Genomic DNA, 21,240 nt, shown 5'->3' on the forward strand with positions numbered 1-21,240 from the left:
TACTGTGGCCCCAAGCCACACCCAGGAGGGTACACTGTGCTGATTCCCTGGCTGGGGGACACTGGCTGCTGGCCTGGGGGGATGCTTTATCCTGGGGCCTCATTGACTTTCTGGGGCTTAAAAAAATTTTTTTTTTTGTTTACAATTTCTTCCCTTTCTCTCTCTCTTTCTTTCTTTCAGATTTTATTTATTTGACACAGAGAGGGGAGAGAGAGCGAGCACAAGCAGGGGGAGAGGCAGAGGGAGAAGCAGGTTCCCTGCTGAGCAAGGAGCCTGATGTGGGGCTCGATCCCAGGACCCTGGGATCACGACCCGAGCCGAAAGCAGCTGCTCAACCAGCTGAGCCACCCAGGTGCCCCTCTGGGGGCTTCTTGAAGGAAAGATCAGTTCAACTTCATCAACTTTTAAGGCTTCCCCTAATAAAAAAAAGAATAGAACACATACACCAAACTTTAAGGGCCACGGTATGGCAAATGAACCTACTTATTCCTTATCAATTTGTGTTATTGTTACATAAAGCTTCTTTGAAAAGCTTGTAATTTCAAAATGAATGCTTTTCTTAAAAAAAAAACAATTCTATATCATGATATTTTGCCGATTTCTGTCAGAGTATTATTTTAATCAAACATTATATTGGCTTTTAAAATCATAAAAAGCAATGCTTATTTAAAAATATTTCTCTCTGCGCCCACTGAATCTTTCACTTACTACTTGCTGGGTGACCACTATGAACGGTTTATTTTTGTCCTTTCTGACCAAGTGTGTATCTGTATCTGTATCTGTATGGCTGCCTCCACTGACGATTATTATACTATGTTTTTGCTTGTTCACCAGATACAAGTCTGTCTATCTTCGCTACAACATGCTAATGCTTTTGATAGGTCTTAGATGCTCCGTGTAGGAAGCAAAAAGAAAAATTCTTCTTAAACACATACAATTGGGTTGGTATATTTCATCCACATGAGGCAAGCTTAATCCACTACTCGGAAGTAGATGTGTGGCTATAGCTTCAGCACCTAGTTCTACTTTTACCTAAAATATTCAGGCAACTAAGGTAAGGGTGCTTGTTTTCTCATAGTCCTGAGGTTAATTGCTCCACTGTTAAATTGTACTTTCCTACAGTAGCTCTAATTCTAGCTTAATAGTCTGGGTACAGTGGTTTTATATAAAGGCTTGTTGAATTTATTAGATGGAGAGATATCTGAGTGCTGGAAGCAGATTACGGGCTGGAGAATATAAGATTCTATCATAGTTACACAAGCCAAAAAGTCAATAAAGCAAAAGAAGCAGAACTATAAGTCACTCTCTAACTCAGTTCCTAATTTGCCCTGATTTGCCAGGATGAGTCACCATTCTTGCTCACGTCACTAGGGGACACTTGGGGCCACCTAGGGCTGAGCCCATCCTCATAACACTCTCACGTGGTAACAGACACTTGTGGATTTTTGTTTATGATTTCATCTTGCTAATATGGAGAATGGACAAGACTGGAAGAGAAAAGCTTAATATATTGTGTGGAAAATTTGAACAATTAGAACAAAAATCAAAGACTCAGTGCATGTGCATTGTTGTGGGGGAAAAGTTATAGCTAATAATTGCAGTTGACAAAACAGAAGAACTTTTTACAGGCAAAGGGAAGTTTAGGAAAAAGAGAATTGGCTGTGAGTATCCAAGAATAATGAGCAAAAGAAGAGAAGCAAAAGGAAAAATTTACGTCACGTCCTACTGAACACGGATGCAAATCTGACCTGAGTACATGGGGGAAATTGTTAAAATTAGAGCAAAGTAATTTCCTGATTTCTACAAATGAGCGGATTCTTTCAAAAATTTGTAAGTTGTGTGAGAAAGTAGATATTCTGTGTTTTCTACAGGAAATTCTATTTGATTCAATGTAAGGAAACCAGTAGAAGAAGAAAATTAATATGATACTACTGAGATCATGTGAGAGAAAAGGAAAAGTGTGTGTGTGAAAGAGAGAAGAGCACACAGGAGTAATGGGAGGGGTAGAATGAATGGAGAACCTTATTATATCATAAAGTAATGACTTTTTAAAAGGACAAATCAATGGCATAGAGAAACTGCAAGGTGGTGTTAGAATTTTTTTTTAAAGATTTTATTTATTTATTCATAAGAGACAGAGAGAGGCAGAGGGAGAAGGAGGCTCCCTGCTGAGCAGCGAGCCCGATTCGGGACTCAATCCCAGGACCCTGGGATCATGACCTGAGCCAAAGGCAGACGCTTAACCACTGAGCCACCCAGGCACCCAAGGTGGTATTAGAATTCTTAAGGTTGCATTCATAAAATGTCTGATGGGCTTACTTAGAAGATACTACCATGGTTTAGTCCTTAACTTGTTAATTTTTCCATGACTGTAAAGATCATCTATCATGTTTAGTGTGATGCAGGGTGATGTCACCAGCTGCCCTGTGCAAAAATCTGATATTTTATGCTTTCTCACATCTTCCTGCCCCTGACCCCCTGCAGCTGCAGCCAAGAGTGGAGCCTTCCCACCCTGAGAGCTGCAAGCAGGTGGATGTAGCCCAGTACTTACGATGAGACGCACGGAGCCTGAGAAGGAATGATGTAATCACCTCTGGTATTTTCATTTTCCTCTCTCTATTTTGGTGTGTTCTCCTGCATAGGGCCCCCAGCTAAAGACCCTCTGGTGAATTTATATTCTAAAAGGAACAACACAGGACACCCTCCCAGATTCTACTCCTCTTCTCTGATAGGCTTGTCAGATTTAGCAAATACTCCAAACAGGACAAATCATTTTCTAGCATAAGTATGCCCCATGCAACTTTGAGATATCCTCCCACTACAAAATTATTGACTATCTGAAATTCAAATTTAACTGGCACCCTGGATTTTATCTAGCAACCCTATTGTTTGAACCCCAGGAAGCTCCCTGAGTATCTGGGAAAGGTCTCCGATATCCTGGTGTGTGGGTGAAGAGCACAGCATGAGAACGGATGTGGGAGGTGTAAGTACATTGTCTCTTCACTGACAAAAGCACAAATCCTCTGAGAGGTGAGCAGAAAAAAGCCAATCAGGAGTCTCTTGCCACTTTATCCACAACACTGCTCCTTGAGGGGGAAGGAGTCAGCTGGTGGCCCTTTTCCTTCCCCTCGCACACCTGGTTGAGGACGCGCATACTGTGTATCTAATGAGCGATTTCAGCACAGGAAACCAGCTGGTAGGCGGTGAGACTGAGAGCGAGTGGCAGACTAGACACTGGGAAAGGGCGGGGTGGGGGTGGTGAAAATGGGGAACAGTAAGAGACACAGCAATATGCTATAGGCACAGGGCAGATCTTCAAATTACACTTAACTGCATGAACACAAACACACACAGAAATATGCCCATGGGTGATTGAAAATTTGTTTTTCATTTGATAAGTCAACCTTATTCGTTAACCTCATCTGTGGCTGTTCTTGTAGAATTTCCTGGTGAGCCAGAATGCACATCCACTATCTGGCTGGAGCCAGCCAGCCGAGGCCAGAGTGGCTGGGCTCCCTGCAGAGCCGTGGAGCCCTCTAGAAGCATCCCTTTCCATGATCCTGATACCTTAGTTTGCACTGGTCAGGAATGAACTCCTCATATTTAACCTCTAATGGTTTCTTACAAATTGCTACCTCAATTCCATATCTCTAGTTAGTAGGATTTTAACTCCGGTTTGAGGACCTATTACTTCTCAAGCCTGCAGAAGTTCTAGGCTCAATGATAATTACTGGCATTTGATGCACCTAGAACTAACATTGAATACTGCAATATTCTGGCACAGGCTCTTCCTTCTAATTGATTCATTATTATTTACCATGACTCGAGGTTTGATGATCTTTTTGTAGAACTACTCTCTGTTGGAGCTATACTGAAATGTCATACAGTTAAGCCTAGTTAAGATGGAGGGGATTTTCTTCTTGGACCCAAATGTTATAAATATAAAAAAAACCCCAACACACACATAGATCTAATCCCTGGCTATATTCCCATACAGGTTTCAGTGTCATGGAAACCAGCGAAGCTCTTCTGTGCCTCTCTGCTTAAAATCTGATAAAAATACAGTTTAACTGCATAAACCTAACTGCATTTTAGAGGGAAAAAGAGGTGCTGTATACATATGACAGAAGGTTTTAAAATAGTGAAATCTGTCTTTGTTATAATGAAAGAAAACTCATAAGATGTTCAATTAATATATCTGGATCATCCGTTTCTTCCTTATTTTCTTACAGTGATATTTCGGGTGTTTTGGGATAGTCATTTTGTGGATATCTTGGAATAAAAAAAATAAAAGGCATTCTCATGGTGTGGCGCTCAGCAATCAGGGTGACCGATTTGCCTAAGGGTCACCCCTAAAAGAGCCTGACCGTGGCCAGTAGGAGCTGGTGGGATGAGTTTGCTGGCTGCTAGGATGCTGCTGTGTGGGGATCCTGGAAAGACCCCGCCCCCCTTCAGTGCTGTCCATTCTGGACCTGTCGTTGAAGTTTCTCTGTCGATGCCAGAGCTTGGAGGCAGGGACGACTGTGCATGTGGCCAAAGCCTGGGGACAGAGGCAGGCAGGGAGGCACAACCATTCTCTGTAGGGCACGGGTGGTATTATGTTACTGGCGACTGTGTGATAACAGCGAGGACACCGGGGGCAGTCTTTTGGGACATTCTGTAGCCCCGGGCTCGGGCTCGGAGGCCAGGCTTGTGGTGGCACAGGGGGCCCCGGGGGACAGCCGTTCTGCTCACTCACCGGTGCTGCTCTGAATGGTCCTCACGGTGGTGGTGGTGCGCGGTGGGGAGGAGGACCTCAGGGACACACACTCATCGTCCTGGGAGCAGCCCTTCTCAATGGCCCGCACGTAGCTGTGGCTCCGCATGCGGAAGCAGCCGGGCATGGGCAGGTCCAGCGCCTCCACCGCCTGCGACTCCAGCTCGCTGAACACCGATTCGCACACGGACTCAAACTGCCCGTTCACTTCCATCTCGCTCACCTGCGGGCAGAGGTGGGGTACCGTAACTCCTACCTGGTGGAGAAGCACCCTCTCCCTTAAGCATCTCCCAACTTCACCGCCCTTCCTGACCCAAGAGAGCCCCCTCCGATTCCACTAAACTCCAGTGTATCTTATTTCCTCTGTGTTACAATCCATAATTGAACTGCATCTTGTTTGTAATCCCAAACAATCAATTCTAAAGAAAAAGAGCTTTATTTTCCCAAGGAAAGGACGGTGGGGCTGGGAAGTCTTCTTCCAGTGCCTGCCCAGTGCTAATTCTCCTTATTTATAAACGCAAACCTAGGGAACAGCTGCTAGTCCATGGTCAGAGTTTGGGTGTTTCAGTGCAACAGTTTTTAGTATAAACATTTTAGAAGCTAGTATTTTTATTATTGTGCTTTTTGGAATTGACCAGCTTGTCAAATAATTTCAGTGTTGAATGCAGCTTAATTTAGTGCAAAGTATGGAAACAGGCCCTATATTTTCTGGCAAGATACTCTCATTCTGCACAAAAATAGACCAAACCCAGATATGTCAAAATTTTGAAAAGCACTATGGAGATTTTCAATCTACACTATCTAAAGAAGGTTTCATTCTTCTTTATAAAAAGCTGATAGAGTCCACAAATTATTTATGTGTTTTAAAATCTTCCAAATGAAGTCTTCATTTTTGTTTTTTTTTTTGAGGAAGTCAGTTTTTATTTACTTGCATTCCTCTGTACATAACTTACATTGGGTTTGAGCACCACCTAAAAAAGAAAAGAAAAAAAAAAACAGGTGCTCCCGTTAATTTCTCACTTTGTAGCTGATTTGTTAGAGACATGGGAGCATTCTTCAAATATCTGCCACCCTCTAGAACTTCATGTCTAATTTCCCTAATATTAAATTAATGAGTAATTAAGAATTTAGCAGTTAAAAAAAACTTAAGATTAAACTACAAATAAGCTTAGAGCAAATACTGAAAATGATTGCAACTTTTGACTATTTCTTAATTTTGTGTTATCTGAGGATATACTCCAATAATGGCAAATTTCTTTAAACTTCAGATAGAAGTGATGAATTACCTTAAGGCATATCAAGTGGAAAAGACATCCTTTTTTTAATGATTCTTTGCAGCTTAAAATAGCATTTTCACATACTTTATCTAATTTGACATAAAATCCCTGTATGTTTTCAAGGCTAATAATTATATATGTCCATATTAAAAAATTCAATATGGATATATATCATTGATTTTTAGGAAATACTTGGAAGTGCTTTCACAGGTAAAGGGACATGATATTTGTAACTAATTATCAAATAGAGAAAGTGAGCAATTGAGCCAAAAGGAATATGAATATGAATCTGGGTCAAGGATGTACAGGAGTTCTTTATATTTTACAAGGAACTCTTTTGTAAACTTGAAAAATTTCAAAGTAAAAAGTAAAACTATATTTGCACGTGTGTATGTGTGCATATATATATACCTATATATATATAATTTATTAGATTTTCCCCTATTAATCAATTTGTCAAACATTGCAAAGAAATGGTAAAATATCTATCCCTGTTAAGGTAATAACTATTAAATTTGGGTGACTGTTCAGAGAGTATATATGCCCCCTCCCCTACTTTTCATAAAAAATTGGACCATAGAGTAAATATAATTCTGCACTTTTTTTCCATTTAACCTTCTATATTAGACTTCTATCTTTAAAAAAAAATTTTTTTATTATGTTAATCACCATACATTACATCATTAGTTTTTTTTTCTTTTCTTTTTTTATTATGTTATGTTAATCACCATACATTACATCATTAGTTTTTGATGTAGTGTTCCATGATTCATTGTTTGCATATAACACCCAGGGCTCCATTCAGTACGTGCCCTCTTTAATACCCATCACCAGCCTAACCCATCCCCCCACCCCTCTCCCCTCTAGAACCCTGTTTGTTTCTCAGAGTCCATAGTCTCTCATGGTTTAGACTTCTATCTTAACAGGATTCTCCTTCATTCTCTTTTAACCTTTTGTTTCTATTATATACAGATACAGAAAAACCACACAAAGTGAATGCATAACTTAATGAATCATAATAAGGCAAACACCCTTGTAACCACTAACCAGATCAAGAAAGACAGATTTTCCAGGCACCCCAGAAACCCCTCTATATGCCCCATCCTAGCCCATAATCCCATCTTCCCTCCAAAAGTAACTGCTACTCTGAGTTTTATCTTTATAAAGAATAATTCTTTATAGGAATTATAAATTACAAATTTTTATAAATTATAAATTATATGAATGTAAAGAATTATTTTCATAAGGAATTGCTAGGGTTTTTTCACCCATGTGCATCCTTGGACCCTATAGTTTAGTTACACCCACTTAAAAATTTCAATATATCTTTCAATTCACTTTTAACATATAGGCCTCCTTCCACCCATTTTTAAATTTATTTATGGAAGCATCTGGGTTGTTTGACCTGTAAAGCTTCCCACAGTCTGGATTTGCTGATTTCGTACTCATGGTAGGATTTAGCATGTTCCTCTGTCTTTTGTATTTCCTGCAAATTGTAAGCTAGACCCAGGGGCTTTATAAGACTCAGGTTCAATCCCTTTGGCAAGACTAGAGGTCATGTGTTCTTTTATCAGGAGACATATTATGTCTGGGTTGTTTCTCTTTTGATGTTGATAGGAGTCATTGGTGCTCAACGCCTAGATCCATTAATTCACTGGGAGTTGTAAAATGATGATATTCTAATTCCATCATTACTTTTACAATTACTAGTTGGAACATTTTTATAAATAAATGCTTCCTCTCCCATTATTTGGTTACTCGATGGTTGAGGTCCCGTAGAAATGGCAGAATAAATGTTTGTTTTTTCCCCCCCTTCTTATTTTCAAGATAATAAATTTGTTCCCTCTTATCTACCAAAAGTGATCAATTAATTTTTAAAAATATCAAAATGAACTCATAGATTTAAAAATATATGATGGTTTTAAATTCACTTCAAATTTGGGGCGCCTGGGTGGCTCAGTTGGTTAAGCGACTGCCTTCGGCTCAGGTCATGATCCTGGAGTCCCTGGATCGAGTCCCGCATCGGGCTCCCTGCTCGGCAGGGAGTCTGCTTCTCCCTCTGACCCTCCCCACTCTCATGCTCTCTCTCTCTCATTCTCTCTCTCTCAAATAAATAAATAAAATCTTTAAAAAAAAAAAAAAAAAAAAATAAATAAATAAATAAATTCACTTCAAATTTGAACTCACATTTGTCTGGTCTTTAACTAGTAGGAGCCTCTTAGGTTGGCTCCTGAATCCTTTTCTTTTTTTTCCTGAATCCTTTTGACATGTAATGAGTAGTCTTTGATAGCATCCTTGATATCAGGTATGTCAAGGTATTCCAAACTCATCTACCTTTCCTGCTCAGTCCTGGAGTCAGTATTTTTTTCAAAAAGCCCTTCTTCTTTTAGTGGGAAATGGTATCACAAGAACGCATTCTGGGCCCCAGGAAGCTTTGTTGTCATTGCTACGGTTGATCATTGTTCAGTGGGCAAAACTAGGCTTTTTGGTGGGCAGATCTAGTGAGTACGTCCAATTAAAATTCAGACTGCAGAATTTTTTTTTTAAGATTTTATTTATTCATGAGAGAGAGAGAGAGAGAGAGGGAGGGAGGGAGGCAGAGGGAGAAGCAGGCTCCAATATGGGACTCGATCCCAGAACCCTGGGATCATGACCTGAGCCAAAGGCAGAAGCTTAACCAACCGAGCCACCCAGGCGTCCCTCAGACTGCAGAGTTTTAAAGTAACTTCTTCTATATTATATTTATACTTATACCTTGATTCCATACTAAAAATCCTGGTTCTCAGGGGGCATAGGAGATGATAGAATTGGGATATTCTGCAATTATTCATTTGTTTCTTCTATAACATATGCACAACCGTCTCAGAATAGCATACAAATAATACCATACCCATGTCATTATTGAAAACAGTTAACAATTCCTCTTATTTTTTGCATATACACTCTCTATTCTTTCCTCATTTAAAATAGTTGTGCTATATTTACATTGCCAAACACATAACCTACATATTCTTCCCTCATTTAGTCTCTCATAAATAACTGCGTATTTAATGCTTGCCACTACTTTTTTCATGTAAAAAAATTATTCTTTATCAAAATTCTACAGATATAGGTCAAATAGTTCTAGATGGCTTATAAAGAAAAAGAGCAAACCCCTAACCCACCTTACTCGCTCTCTTGCCCCCAAGATTCTCCCTCCCCAAAGGCAAGCTCTTTCAGTTCTTCCAGCTGGATCTTACGGTATTTGCATCTGTATTTCCAAAAACTTGCTTATGTGAATTGAATCTGTTGATACATTCGTAGACCTCTGGTAACCTATTGGTTTCCTTCCTGCCCTTAAAGCATTACCCTTGAAGCCTCTGTTCTCCTATTGCGATCTATGACTGCCAAGCCCACTGCTGTCCTGGGATCTCTCTTCCTTATCACTGTAGGGGTGCCCTTCATTATCTTGATTGTGGTGGAGTCCCTGTTTCCTCTTTCTTGTTTTATTTCCTCTTTTTGGTGGAGCACATCTTCCAGTGCTTTCCTGGACAAGGTGGCCACCTGGCATTGATGGAAATATCTGCATTCCACCCCCACTGTTAAGGGAGAGTGTGCTTGCATTCAGGATTCTAGCCTGCATCCCTTCTTCTTTCCGATGTTTTCAGGCTTTGCTCTGTGTCTCTTAGCCTCCATGTATGCTAGAGTTTGGAAAAGTGGATGCCTTTCCATATAAACTGTTTTTTCTCACCCCCTTTTGAAAGCCCTTTAGGATCTTGTCCCAAATGAGCTAACAATTTACTATGATGTTCCCTATGTGGATATTTCTCCATCGATTGTGGTGGGTACTGGGTGGGCCCTCTCCATCTGCAAAATCATGTCTTTCAGTTTTGGGACCATTTCTTGAATTATTTCATTAGTAATTGCCTTCCTTTTATTTATTTTTTCTGGAACTCCCATTACTCAGATGTTAGAAATCAAGAAGCTCAAAGAATTCCAAGAAAAAAAAACACAAAGAAAAATACATTGATACATCATAATTTCCAAAGTAATCCTGGTAAAGAACAAAGCTGGAGGACTCACACTTCCTGATCTCAAGACTTACTTCAAAGCCACAATAATCGAAACAGTTTGGGACTGACATAAGGACAGACATATAGACCAATGGAACATGAATTGAGAGTCTAGAAATAAGTCCATACACCTATTCACCACTAGTTCGTATGTCTGTCATTGGGGTTGTCTAAAGCTCATTGTCTAGTTGATTCCTCAGGATGGGCTCATGGAAATGATGTTTCCTATATTCATTCATGTTTATAATCGTTTGTCTATGCCTTTTATATGAAAGTCAGTTTTGGGGGGCTATAAAATCTTTGTTCACATTTTGCCCCCTTGAATATAATAACATTACTCAATTTTCTTTTGTCATAAACTATTATTGTTAAAGAGTCTGATGAGAATTTTTTTTTCCAAATTTTTTTTTTAAAGATTTTATTTATTCATTTATTTGAGAGAGAGAGAGAAAGAGAGCACATGAGAGGGGGGAGGGTCAGAGGGAGAAGCAGACTCCCTGCCGAGCAGGGAGCCCGATGCGGGACTCGATCCAGGGACTCCAGGATCATGACCTGAGCCGCAGGCAGTCGCTTAACCAACTGAGCCACCCAGGCGCCCTCCAAATTTTTATTTAAGTTCTAGTTAGTTAACATATAGTGTAATATTGGTTTCAGGAGTAGAATTTAGTGATTCGTCAATTTTTGTTCTTTATTATTATTATTATTTTTTAAAGATTTTATTTTATTTATTTGACAGAGAGAGAGAGAGACAGCTAGAGAGGGAACACAAGCAGGGGGAGTGGGAGAGGGAGAAGCAGGCCCCTGGCTGAGCAGGGAGCCCGATGCGGGGCTCGATCCCAGGGATCATGACCTGAGCCGAAGGCAGACGCTCAACGACTGAGCCACCCAGGCGCCCCAATTTTTGTTCTTTTTTAAGTGACTTGCTCTTCTGTCTAGAAATCCAAAGAACTTGGTTTTATTTTGTTTTTTTTTGAAATCAGAGTCCTGTAATTTTACTAGACTATGTCTTAGTTATTGTTTTGGGTCAATTTCAGGTATGTGGTATATAATTTTGAAACATCTTTTTGTTTCATTAAAGTTTTCTTTATTATTTTTATTATTCATTCTGGTTCTTTCTTTGTCTTCTTCAGAGACTTCTATTATCTATATGTTCAATCTCTGTCCAAAATATTTATCAATGTCTCTTGAATCCTTTTTACCTCATTTCTTTTTTATTTTATTTTTTAAAAGATTTTATTGATTTGAGAGAGAGAGAGAGAGAGAGAGAGAGAACAGGGAAGGAGAGAGCACAGAGGGAGAGGGAGAAGCAGACTCCCCACTGAGCAGAGAGACTGATGTGGGGCTCAAACCCCTGAGATCATGACCTGAGCCAAAGGCAGATGCTTAACTGACTGAGCCACCCAGGTTCCCCTTCTTTTTGATTTTAAAAATGTCCTTCCTTCTTAGATTCTATTTTTCTTAGTATATGACATGTCTTATTCACTTGCTCCTATATTCTTTCTAGTCTAATCTTCGTTTCTGAAATTATTTTTCTTTTTACTTCTAATTCTTTCCTGAGTTTTGTGACATCATTTTTAAGGTTTTGAAATTCAGATATATCTTTTTCTTTCATGTCTTATATCATGTTCTTAATGTCATTTAGTGCATTTTAAAATATAGTTGGCCCTCGAACAAGCAACATGGGGTTTTGAGGCATCGACTCCTCACCCCTGCACGATTGAAAATCCACATATAGCGGTGCCTGGGTGGCTCAGACAGTTAGGCAGCCGACTCTTGGTTTCGGTTCAGGTCATGATCTTGGGGTCCTGGGACTGAGCCCTGCACTTAGCTCTGCACTTAGCCGGGAGTCTGCTTTTCCCTCCTCCTCTACCCACCCACTCTGGTCATGCCCTCTCTCTCTCTCAAATAAAATATTTTATTTATTTATTTTTAAAGATTTTATTTATTTATTTGACACACACACACAGAGGAATCACAAGTAGGTAGAGCAGCAGACAGAGGGAGAGGGAGAAGCAGGCTTCCTGCTGAGCAAGGAGCCCGATGCAGGGCTCGATCCCAGGACCCTGGGATCATGACCTGAGCCGAAGGCAGACGCTTAACAGACTGAGCCACCCAGGTGCCCCTAAAATCTTTAAAAAAAAGTCCACATAAAACTTTTGACTCCACAAAAGTGTAACTATTAATAACCAGAATCCTTACAACATAAACAGTTGATTAACACATATTTCATATCTTTTATGTATGATGCACTATATTTTTACAATAAAGTAAGTTAAAGAAAAGAATGTTATTAAGAAAATCATAAGGAAGAGAAAATAAGTTACAGTATTATACTGCATTTATACAAAAAAAATCCATGTATAAGTGGACCCACACAGTTCAAACACATGTTGTTCGAGGTCAACTGTAGTGCGTTACAGTTTTGATCTATTTTGTGGGTATGTCTTTCTGCATGCTTTCATTTTCTGTAGGAATGTTACTCTATTCCTTACTGTCTTTTCTTCTTATAGTGACTTTGAATGTAAAATTAGTTCTTCTGACCTTGAGAGGGTGGTGCATTCAATATATATCCCCCCAAATTCCCAGGACTTCCTTTTTTATTTTATTTTTTTAGCTTTCTGAGAGTTCCTGATTCTTTTGCTCCTGTCCCTAACTTTCACCTGGGCCTTTTCCTTTCTTCTTTGCTATTGTCTCTATCTTGCTCATGCTTGATTCTCCTCCCATCTGTTTCTTCTCACCCCCCGGGCCTTGTCCTGGATGGAGACACTGGTTGGTTGGTTTCCGGTGTACAGATGGGTTCAGACTGCTCCAGTCTTCTTTGACCTTCCTGCAGGCTCCTGGAATTGACCTGCTATTAGAGAAGGCAGATCCCTTCCAGTGTCACCTGCTGTTCTCAGATAGGTGCCCTGACCTTTCCAGTGAATACGTGTTGCTTGTTTTGTTTTGCTGTGCTCAAGTTTGTCACAAAAGTCACTGTTCCGCTCTGTGTCTTCCTACACAGATGTGGATACCGTGCAGGCTTATGGCTACTTGTGGTTTGTTCTCATCCACTTATATTTTGGGTTCATGGAATACCTTGATATGCCTCATTTTGTTGTAAATGTTCTCCAAGACTTTTGGGTTTTTCTACCTAGTCACTCTGTCTTTTATATGGAGACTCAGGGAAATTGAGACACTAGGTCACTACCACCATAATATCATATAGTATGATGGTACCATAATTTATTCAATTACTCCTTTGTGAATGATGATTCAGATGTGTCCTTGGTGACTGTGCTATGACCAACATTTTTGTGCATTTATCTTTATATACTGGTGCTTTTATTTCTGTATTACAGAGTTCCAAAAGTGGGATTCCTGTGTCAAAAGATATGTTTTACATTTTTGTAGATTTTCTCAACTTACTTTCTAAAACAACTGCAGGACTTCACTCCAAACAGCAAGAAGCTGGAGCTCATTTCTCAGCATGGTCTGCAGAACTGGATATTAGCTGTTTTGCAACTCTTATAGGTCAGAAATGATATTGTGCTCTTTCAGTTTGTCTTTATCAGCCCACTACTATATATAAACATTTTTTTCCTCATATTTATTGGCCTTTATATTTTTTCCCTCTGATTTGCTATTTTATAAGTTTTGCCCCACATTCTTTTAGGTTGTTTATCTTTTCATAGTTATTGGTAGAAATACCTTTGGCAACTGGAAACTTTCCTTTGTATGTTTAATATCCTCCCCCTCCATCAATGGCATTTTAACTTTATATCTTTTGCCACACAGAAATAGTTTTTAGTTAGAACAGATGTCAATCTTTTAACTTTATGTTTCCCGGAGTTCTTATTTTATTAAAAGTTATATAATTCTTACCACAGTATCATACACATATTCTCCTAATCTTAATTTTTGTCATTTTGTGTTATTGTTTAGATTTGAGATCTATTTGGATTTATTATATGGAAAGGAGTAGTTTATTTATTTATTTTTAAAAAGAGGGGCGCCTGGGTGGCTCAGTCATTAAGTGTCTGCCTTTGGCTCAGGTCATGATCCCAGGGTCTTGGGATCGAGCCCCGCATTGGGCTCTCTGCTCCTCAGGAAGCCTGCTTCTCCCTCTCCCACTCCCCCTGCTTGTGTTCCCTCTCTCTCTGTGTCAAATAAAAATAAAAAAAATCTTAAAAAAAAAAAAAGATTTTCTTTATTTATTTGAGAGAGAGAGCATGAGTTGGGGGGAGGAGCAGAGGGAGAGGGACAAGCAGACTCCATCCACACTGAGTGCAGAGCTGGATCTGGGGCTCAATCCCACAACCCTGAGATCACGATCTGGGCTGAAATCAAGAGTTGGAGGCTCAACTGACTGAGCCACCCAGGTGCCCTAGGTATAGTTTAATGCTCTTTTTACTCTACCATGGGCAATTTGTTTGAATTCTCTGAGCCTCACTTTCCTCATCGGTAAAATGGGTATAATGATGCCTATTTCCTATGGATGCTTTAAGGATAAAAATAAAATATTCAAAATGCATATTATATTTCTAGGCACATGGTAGATATTCCACAAATAGTGGATGTTGTTCTGTGAGATAGTGTAGTGGGAAGAATGAAACAATTTATTCCAATTGTCTAAGACTGAATTTCAAAAATTAAGAAATGATCTTTTTTATAGTTGATATGAAATTAATGAGATAATATGAAAAGCTTCTTGTATGTATCAGGTAAGCAATGCATGATGACTATTCCACTGTTATCATTTCCATTATTACTACTATTATTAGCAATATTGTTGCCATCAATACCTTCAGACCAGGAGGTACTGAAGAAACTTATCAGTGAGGAGTCAGGATACTTGGGTTTCTAGGTTCTGTTACTGGCTGTCTTCATAGACACTTAATTCATCTGAGTTTTTATTTCTTTGTATATATACAATGAAGGGATGGTCTAGGTCACAAGTCACAGCTAACCTGCTGGTATTACCACTGAACATAATAACTGCCTATTCACCTTTTTAAAAAAATGATGTAGAAATCCAACACACTGCCAGCCAAAAATGTCTGTGGGCTTCTCGTTTACCACTCCAGATGAAGATATTTGAGAATTGGACTTGAAATAAATGAAGACATAAATTAGGCTAATTTGGAAATGACTTTATTATACCAAATATGTATTTTTTAAATGTGACTTTAAAAATTTTTTTCTTCTGAAGCTTTACTTTATAAAAGCCCCTATTTTTATTAGATGTATATATAGTACAAAATATAGGAAGGGAATAAATATAAAAAAGTTCAGTTTTTCTCTACCATGCAAGCACAATCTGTTTTTAGGGGTATTTTACTTCTATGAGGTATGAATGGCAGAAATAAACAATTTATTTATTCTAGACCAATATCTTGGCTTACAACATTTTACTTTGATCTTTCAAAGCCTTTGATGAATAATATATCAGGTTTTAAAGGGGAATAGGATATAATGCATTTAAATTCCATACTATTAGAGCTGCTACTAAAGATCTATAAGAGAATATCCCCAACATCAGAAAAGCTGACCAATTTTTGAAAAGTCTAGAATATATATGGTAGTATTGCTTTGAAGAAGAAACTAGTCTCCTTTGAATAATGACAGTGTTGGGACTGCAATAGTTGGAAATTATCCTTAAAGATATTGTGTTACTTGAAAATTGAATATGGGGACTAGAAAAATGATGTATCATTAGGAATCCATTTAGGATAGCTATTCTTTCTGTATTTTACTTAAGGCTAAATGATTATACCACTGAATTGCAGAGCTTGACCCGTCGTAGCATCAGGGTCCACATGTGCCTCTTCAGTGATTTGTTGCTATCTTACTAAGCTGTCACTGGGACATGATAGTGTCTCAGGAAGGTCAGATCTGTGGCACAGGGACTCAAGCCAGGCAGCTGTGTAGACGCAATGTCCTGATGGGGGAAGTGACATGTTTCTCCTGTCTGAACACTTAAAATCTAAATATTTAGGGATGCCTGGGTGGCTCAGTCAGTTAGGCATCTGCCCTTGATCTCAGGGTCCTAGGATCGAGCCCCGCATTGGGCTCCCTGCTCAGTGGGGAGCCTGCTTCTCCCTCTCCCTCTGCCTGCCGCTCCCCCTGCTTGTGCTCTCTCTCTCTCTCTCTGTCAAATAAATAAATAAAATCTTAAAAAAAAAAAGACTGCATTTAGAGTAAAGAGCTCTATTTTGATGATAGGGACAAAGCAAGAGCGTGGTCCTATTTCAGGGTCTCTGGTAGATCAGAGATGCATCCGTTCTCAGCCTACTGTTCAACTTCAGTGCTCGGCTTACCACCACCACCACCACCCTCACCACCATCCTCCTCCTCATCACCACAATCACCACCATCCCCATCACCACCACCACCCTCACTACCATCCTCCTCCTCATCACCACAATCACCACCATCCCCATCACCACCATCCCCATCACCACCACCATCCTCACCACCATCCTCCTCCTCATCACCACAATCACCACCATCCCCATCACCACCATCCCCATCACCACCACCACCCTCACCACCATCCTCCTCCTCATCACCACAATCACCACCATCCCCATCACCACCACCACCCTCACCACCGCTACCACCCTTTGCAGCAGCACTGCTAGTAGCATTAATTCTCGCCTTGGTGATCACAGTGTCTTCCAAACTAGCTTCGCTGCTTCTAGCCATTCATCCTCTCTCATCTTTCCTCTATTTTTTCCATATGAATTATCTCATATCAAAGTTCTGATCATATCTCTTGCCTGCTTAAAAGCTGGAGTTTTAATTAATCTTTAATCAATCCCATTCCTAATAAATGAAGTCCAGTCCCCTGGGCCTGGCATGCAAAGCCATGCATTAAATATATCCAGGGAGGGGCGCCTGGGTGGCTCAGTAGGTTAAGCGTCTGCCTTTGGCTCAGGTCATGATCCCAGGGTCCTGGGATTGAGTCCCACAGCAGGGAGCCTGCTTTTCCTTTTCCCTCTGCCCCTTCCCCCTGCTCGTGCTCTCTCTCTCTCTCTCAAATAAATAAATAAGTAAATCTTTAAAAAAATATATATCCAGTGCAAAATTCAGGACAGATTTCCCGTTGCTGCCTCTACAAGTATTTTGAACTCCAACAAAACTAACACATTCACTCTTCCTTGAATATGCATTTTTCAAAATTCAGATAAAATACTACTTTATTAGAATCTCTTGGAATATTTGTTAAAATGTATATTCCTAGACTGCATGCTTGGAAACTCTCTCTTTAGAATCCTGGGTTCTTAGCACTGTTTTCTCCTTAGTTTCAGGATCTTGTTGATTATTCTGTGACCACAAAGTCCCATTTAACATCTGGTTCCTTACATACCTTACAGGGTGTTTTATAAAATAATATTATGAAAATATAAAGCAATTCGCAAAGTGTCTGACCCAGTAAAGGTGACTCTTATAATACTTGCCCTGCCTACCTCAAAGTGTCTTGTGATGTTCAAGTAAATAATAATGATAGCACTTTTATCTTATTTGTACTTTTTTTTTTTAAAGATTTTATTTATTTATTTGACAGAGAGAGACACAGTGAGAGAGGGAACACAAGCAGGGGGAGTGGGAGAGGGAGAAGCAGGCCTCCCGCGGAGCAGGGAGCCCGATGCGGGGCTCGATCCAGGACCCTGGGATCATGACCGGGGCTGAAGGCAGATGCTTAACGACTGAGCCACCCAGGCGCCCTTATTTGTACTCTTGTAAGCTCTTAGTGGGAATGGATTTTGTTTTGTTCATCGACGAATAACTTGTATAATCTGGTCCAGTGTTCTGCTCAATAAATACTAGCTGAATTAATTGTATAATAGTTATTTTTGTGATAGCAATTTATTCAGAGTTCCTACACATTATTTAAAAAATACCCTTCTTGTTGTGCTCCCAGAGGAAGCCAGCCCCTGGGGTATCTTCGGTTCCTTTGGTAGCCCCCCAAAAGCTGCAGGGTCAGGTCCTCCAAGAGTCCCAGGTCCTCTCCGCCCCTGATCCTAGGTAGCCTAGCCCTCTCCCACACTCTGAGACCTTTAATGGGAGAAACTGGAGGACTTTCAGCTATTTTGGATATAGCATTAAGTTGCCTTTATTGAGTCTTAATCCCTGGTTCTTAGAGGTGGCTTTTGTCTCATTACCAAGATATAATATTCACCTGGGACCCAGTTGAGATAAGTAGATTGTCTGTCACTTCCTGTCCCTGGGCCCCTGTCTTAATGACCTGCTCAATACTTGCACTTTTATGATTAGACACTGCTGTGGTTTTTGCCAGTGATGTCTACCCTGTCCTTCTATCCTTCAAGCATCTTTATAACCTCATCCATCAACTTCCTAATGGCAAGTGTGCTGGTACTGACTGACTGCTGATGAATTTCCAAGGACTCGCTCGAGTGTCCTTTATCCATCTGCAGAGGACCCCTTCCCTGGTAGACTGCTGATAACAGGTGCTTGCTGTCACTGAACATGCACAGCATGTAGATCAGGCTGATCCATCAGTGGTTTACTCTGCAAGTGGCCACCCCCTGACTTCATGCCCCGTGTCCACTAACCCTTATGCAGGTAATGGCCCACAGCCACGGTGCTCACCTGGCTGATGGTGCTCATGGCTCGCATGTAGCTCTCATTCCTAGAGCGGAACTTTGGTGATGTGAGCAAGCCGGCAGGGTCAAGACTGTCCAGGCTTCGGTTGATGGAGACTTCACTTACTGCCCTCAGGTAACTGTGACTCCGGATCTGGAGTTTGGGGGAGTGTTCATTGGAAATCCTGAAAGGGAATAAGAGAAGGGGCACATTTAGTCATATTCTAAGATGTAAGCAGTACTAAGATGTGGGAGCACTATCATTGATGTGGCACCCTAAATACTGGGATGAATAATATAGATGGCTTCCTATGATTACTAGACTCCCCCATGGTGTCTCAGAAGGAAAAACTTTTGACAGGAAATCATTAAGGTCTGATGATAGCAGAGAGCAATTAAAATTCTCTTCAGCCCATGAAATAATTTCCCCATTCGCATTTTCCCAGGCATCTGGAGGAGGGAGATAATAGCTCTGATTACCCCATCCCAGAATCCTGTCCTGTTTGGTCTGTAAGCTTTGTCTTTTACCCACTTCCTTTCTGTGGCCATCTTTTTGTTTTTGGACTTTCTAGTAACAGACAGTGGGTATACATCTGCAACTATATCAGTTTATCTCTACCAATCTTTCTATCATCTACTTGTCTATCTCATCTTTGTGTCATTTAGTTGAGACTGAACTTAGTGAACAAACCTTAAATTTTAGCCATTAACAATGCACACATCTTTAAATCTTGATATGTAAAGAAAGTCTTTACACACTTTGTACTCTTCAGATTTTTTCAAGATGCATTTTAAAATTATCAAAGTAGGAGAGACTCATTGCCAAGCTATACAGGAGTGCATAAAACAGAAAGTGGGTCTCCCTCTCCACCCCTGTTTCTGCTCCAGAATTCTGCACCCTTAAAAGAACTACCTATAGCAGTCTGGTGTATATCCTTCCTGTCTTTTCTTTTCTTTCTTTCTTTTTTTTTTTTTTTAAAGACTTTATTTATTTATTTATTTGAAAGAGAGAGAGAGAGAGAGTGTGTGAGAGAGCATGAGAGCGGGAGGGGAGAAGCAGACTCTGCCGCTGAGCAGGGAGCCCGATGTGGGGCTCGATCCCGGGACCCTGGGATCATGAACCGAGCCGAAGGCAGTCACTTAAGTGACTGAGCCACTGAGGTGCCCATCTTCCTGCCTTTCTATACATATACAAACAATTTATTTTCAGTATTTTTCAAGCTTACTTTCACATGGGATTCAGGGTGATTTTTCTTTCATTGTTAAATTTCTTTTATTTTTGCTGAAACGTTGCTTGCAGTAAAAGTTAAAGTTGATAAGAAAGATGTATACCCAATATCTTTGCTATTATTTATCATTCTGGAGATCAAAGCCAATGAAATTAGAAAATAAAAAGATACAGGGAATATAAATATTGTGAAGTAAGAGATAAGCTTTGTGTATTCATAGATTATATAATTATCTGGAAGATAAAAATCTGAAAAACTATTGGAATGCATAAGAGAGATCGACAAGATAGCTAGATACAGGATTAAAAAACACAAAAATTAATAGCTTTTCTATATACTGCCACCACCAAATAGAAATTTAAAAAAATCCATTCAAAATGGCAAAACATTATAAAATAAGTACAAATTATAAAAAAATGCAATAGAATTTTATGAAGAAAGCTATAAAATTTTATGGAAGGCAATAAGTAAGGCCTAAATAAATGTAAAGGAAGATAATTTTCCTTGATGGAAGTAATATTGTAAGAAAAAAAATTAAAATTTTCCTAAATTATTCTATAAACCTAATGCAATTGTAATAAAAATTTTCACAGATTTTTTTTTTATTTGAGTGTAACAAACTCATTTTAAAGTTTATATGAGGTTCATAGCAGCATTATTCATAAGAGCCAAAAGGTAGGGCAACTTAAATGTCTGTCAGCTGATGAATGGGTAAAATGTGGTTTATCCATACAGTGGAATATTAGTTGGCCATGAGGAAGAGTTTAGTACTGACATATGCTACAACCTGGATGAATTTTGTAAACATCATGGTAAGTGGAAGAGGCCAGTTACAGATTATATGATTCCACTTATATAAAGTGTCCAGAATAAAAAAAATCTCTAAAGACAGAAAGTAGATTAGTGGTTGCCTAGACTGGAATGTCTAGGAGGAGGAGGAAGATGGCAAGGTTGGGGGTTGATATCTAAAAGATACGACTTTTTTCTTTGGGGTGGTGAAAATACTCTAAAATTGTGATGGTTGCACAAATCTGAATATGCTAGACCATTGAATTGCACATTTTAAATTGTTTGGTATGTACATTATAGCTCAATAAAGCTGTTTTAAAAATTATATGAGGCCTCAAAATAATCAAATTTCCTAATGGAGGGAGTTCAGAGAGCAGACTGTGGTTGGCACAATGAGAGAAAGAAAGCCTGTGAAGGGGTTGCAATATAGCAATAATTTAAATAACCAGTGATAGGACTGAGTTAAGTAGCCGTGGAACTTGAGCAGATGGATTTAAGAGCCCACGTGAAGATTAAATATGGAAGATGATTAAGAGGAGGGGGTCTAAAAAT

At 39.6% G+C, this 21,240-nt stretch overlaps 1 protein-coding gene across 13 annotated transcripts in view; it reads right to left on the reverse strand.

Annotated features, from left to right (window-relative positions):
- DLGAP1 (DLG associated protein 1) overlaps positions 1–21,240 on the reverse strand; it is a 905,535-nt gene that overhangs the window by 168,925 nt on the left and 715,370 nt on the right. For all 13 annotated transcript variants that reach the window (XM_032421264.1, XM_032421262.1, XM_032421263.1 and 10 more), the window contains 2 exons: positions 18,678–18,855; positions 4,739–4,979 (listed from right to left, as the gene is read on the reverse strand). In XM_032421264.1, coding sequence (XP_032277155.1) covers positions 4,739–4,979; positions 18,678–18,855 — 419 coding nt within the window. The remainder of the gene's footprint in view (positions 1–4,738; positions 4,980–18,677; positions 18,856–21,240) is intronic.

The sequence above is a fragment of the Phoca vitulina genome, unplaced genomic scaffold, assembly GCF_004348235.1.
Source record: "Phoca vitulina isolate PV1807 unplaced genomic scaffold, GSC_HSeal_1.0 scaffold24, whole genome shotgun sequence".
Taxonomy (NCBI): domain Eukaryota; kingdom Metazoa; phylum Chordata; class Mammalia; order Carnivora; family Phocidae; genus Phoca; species Phoca vitulina.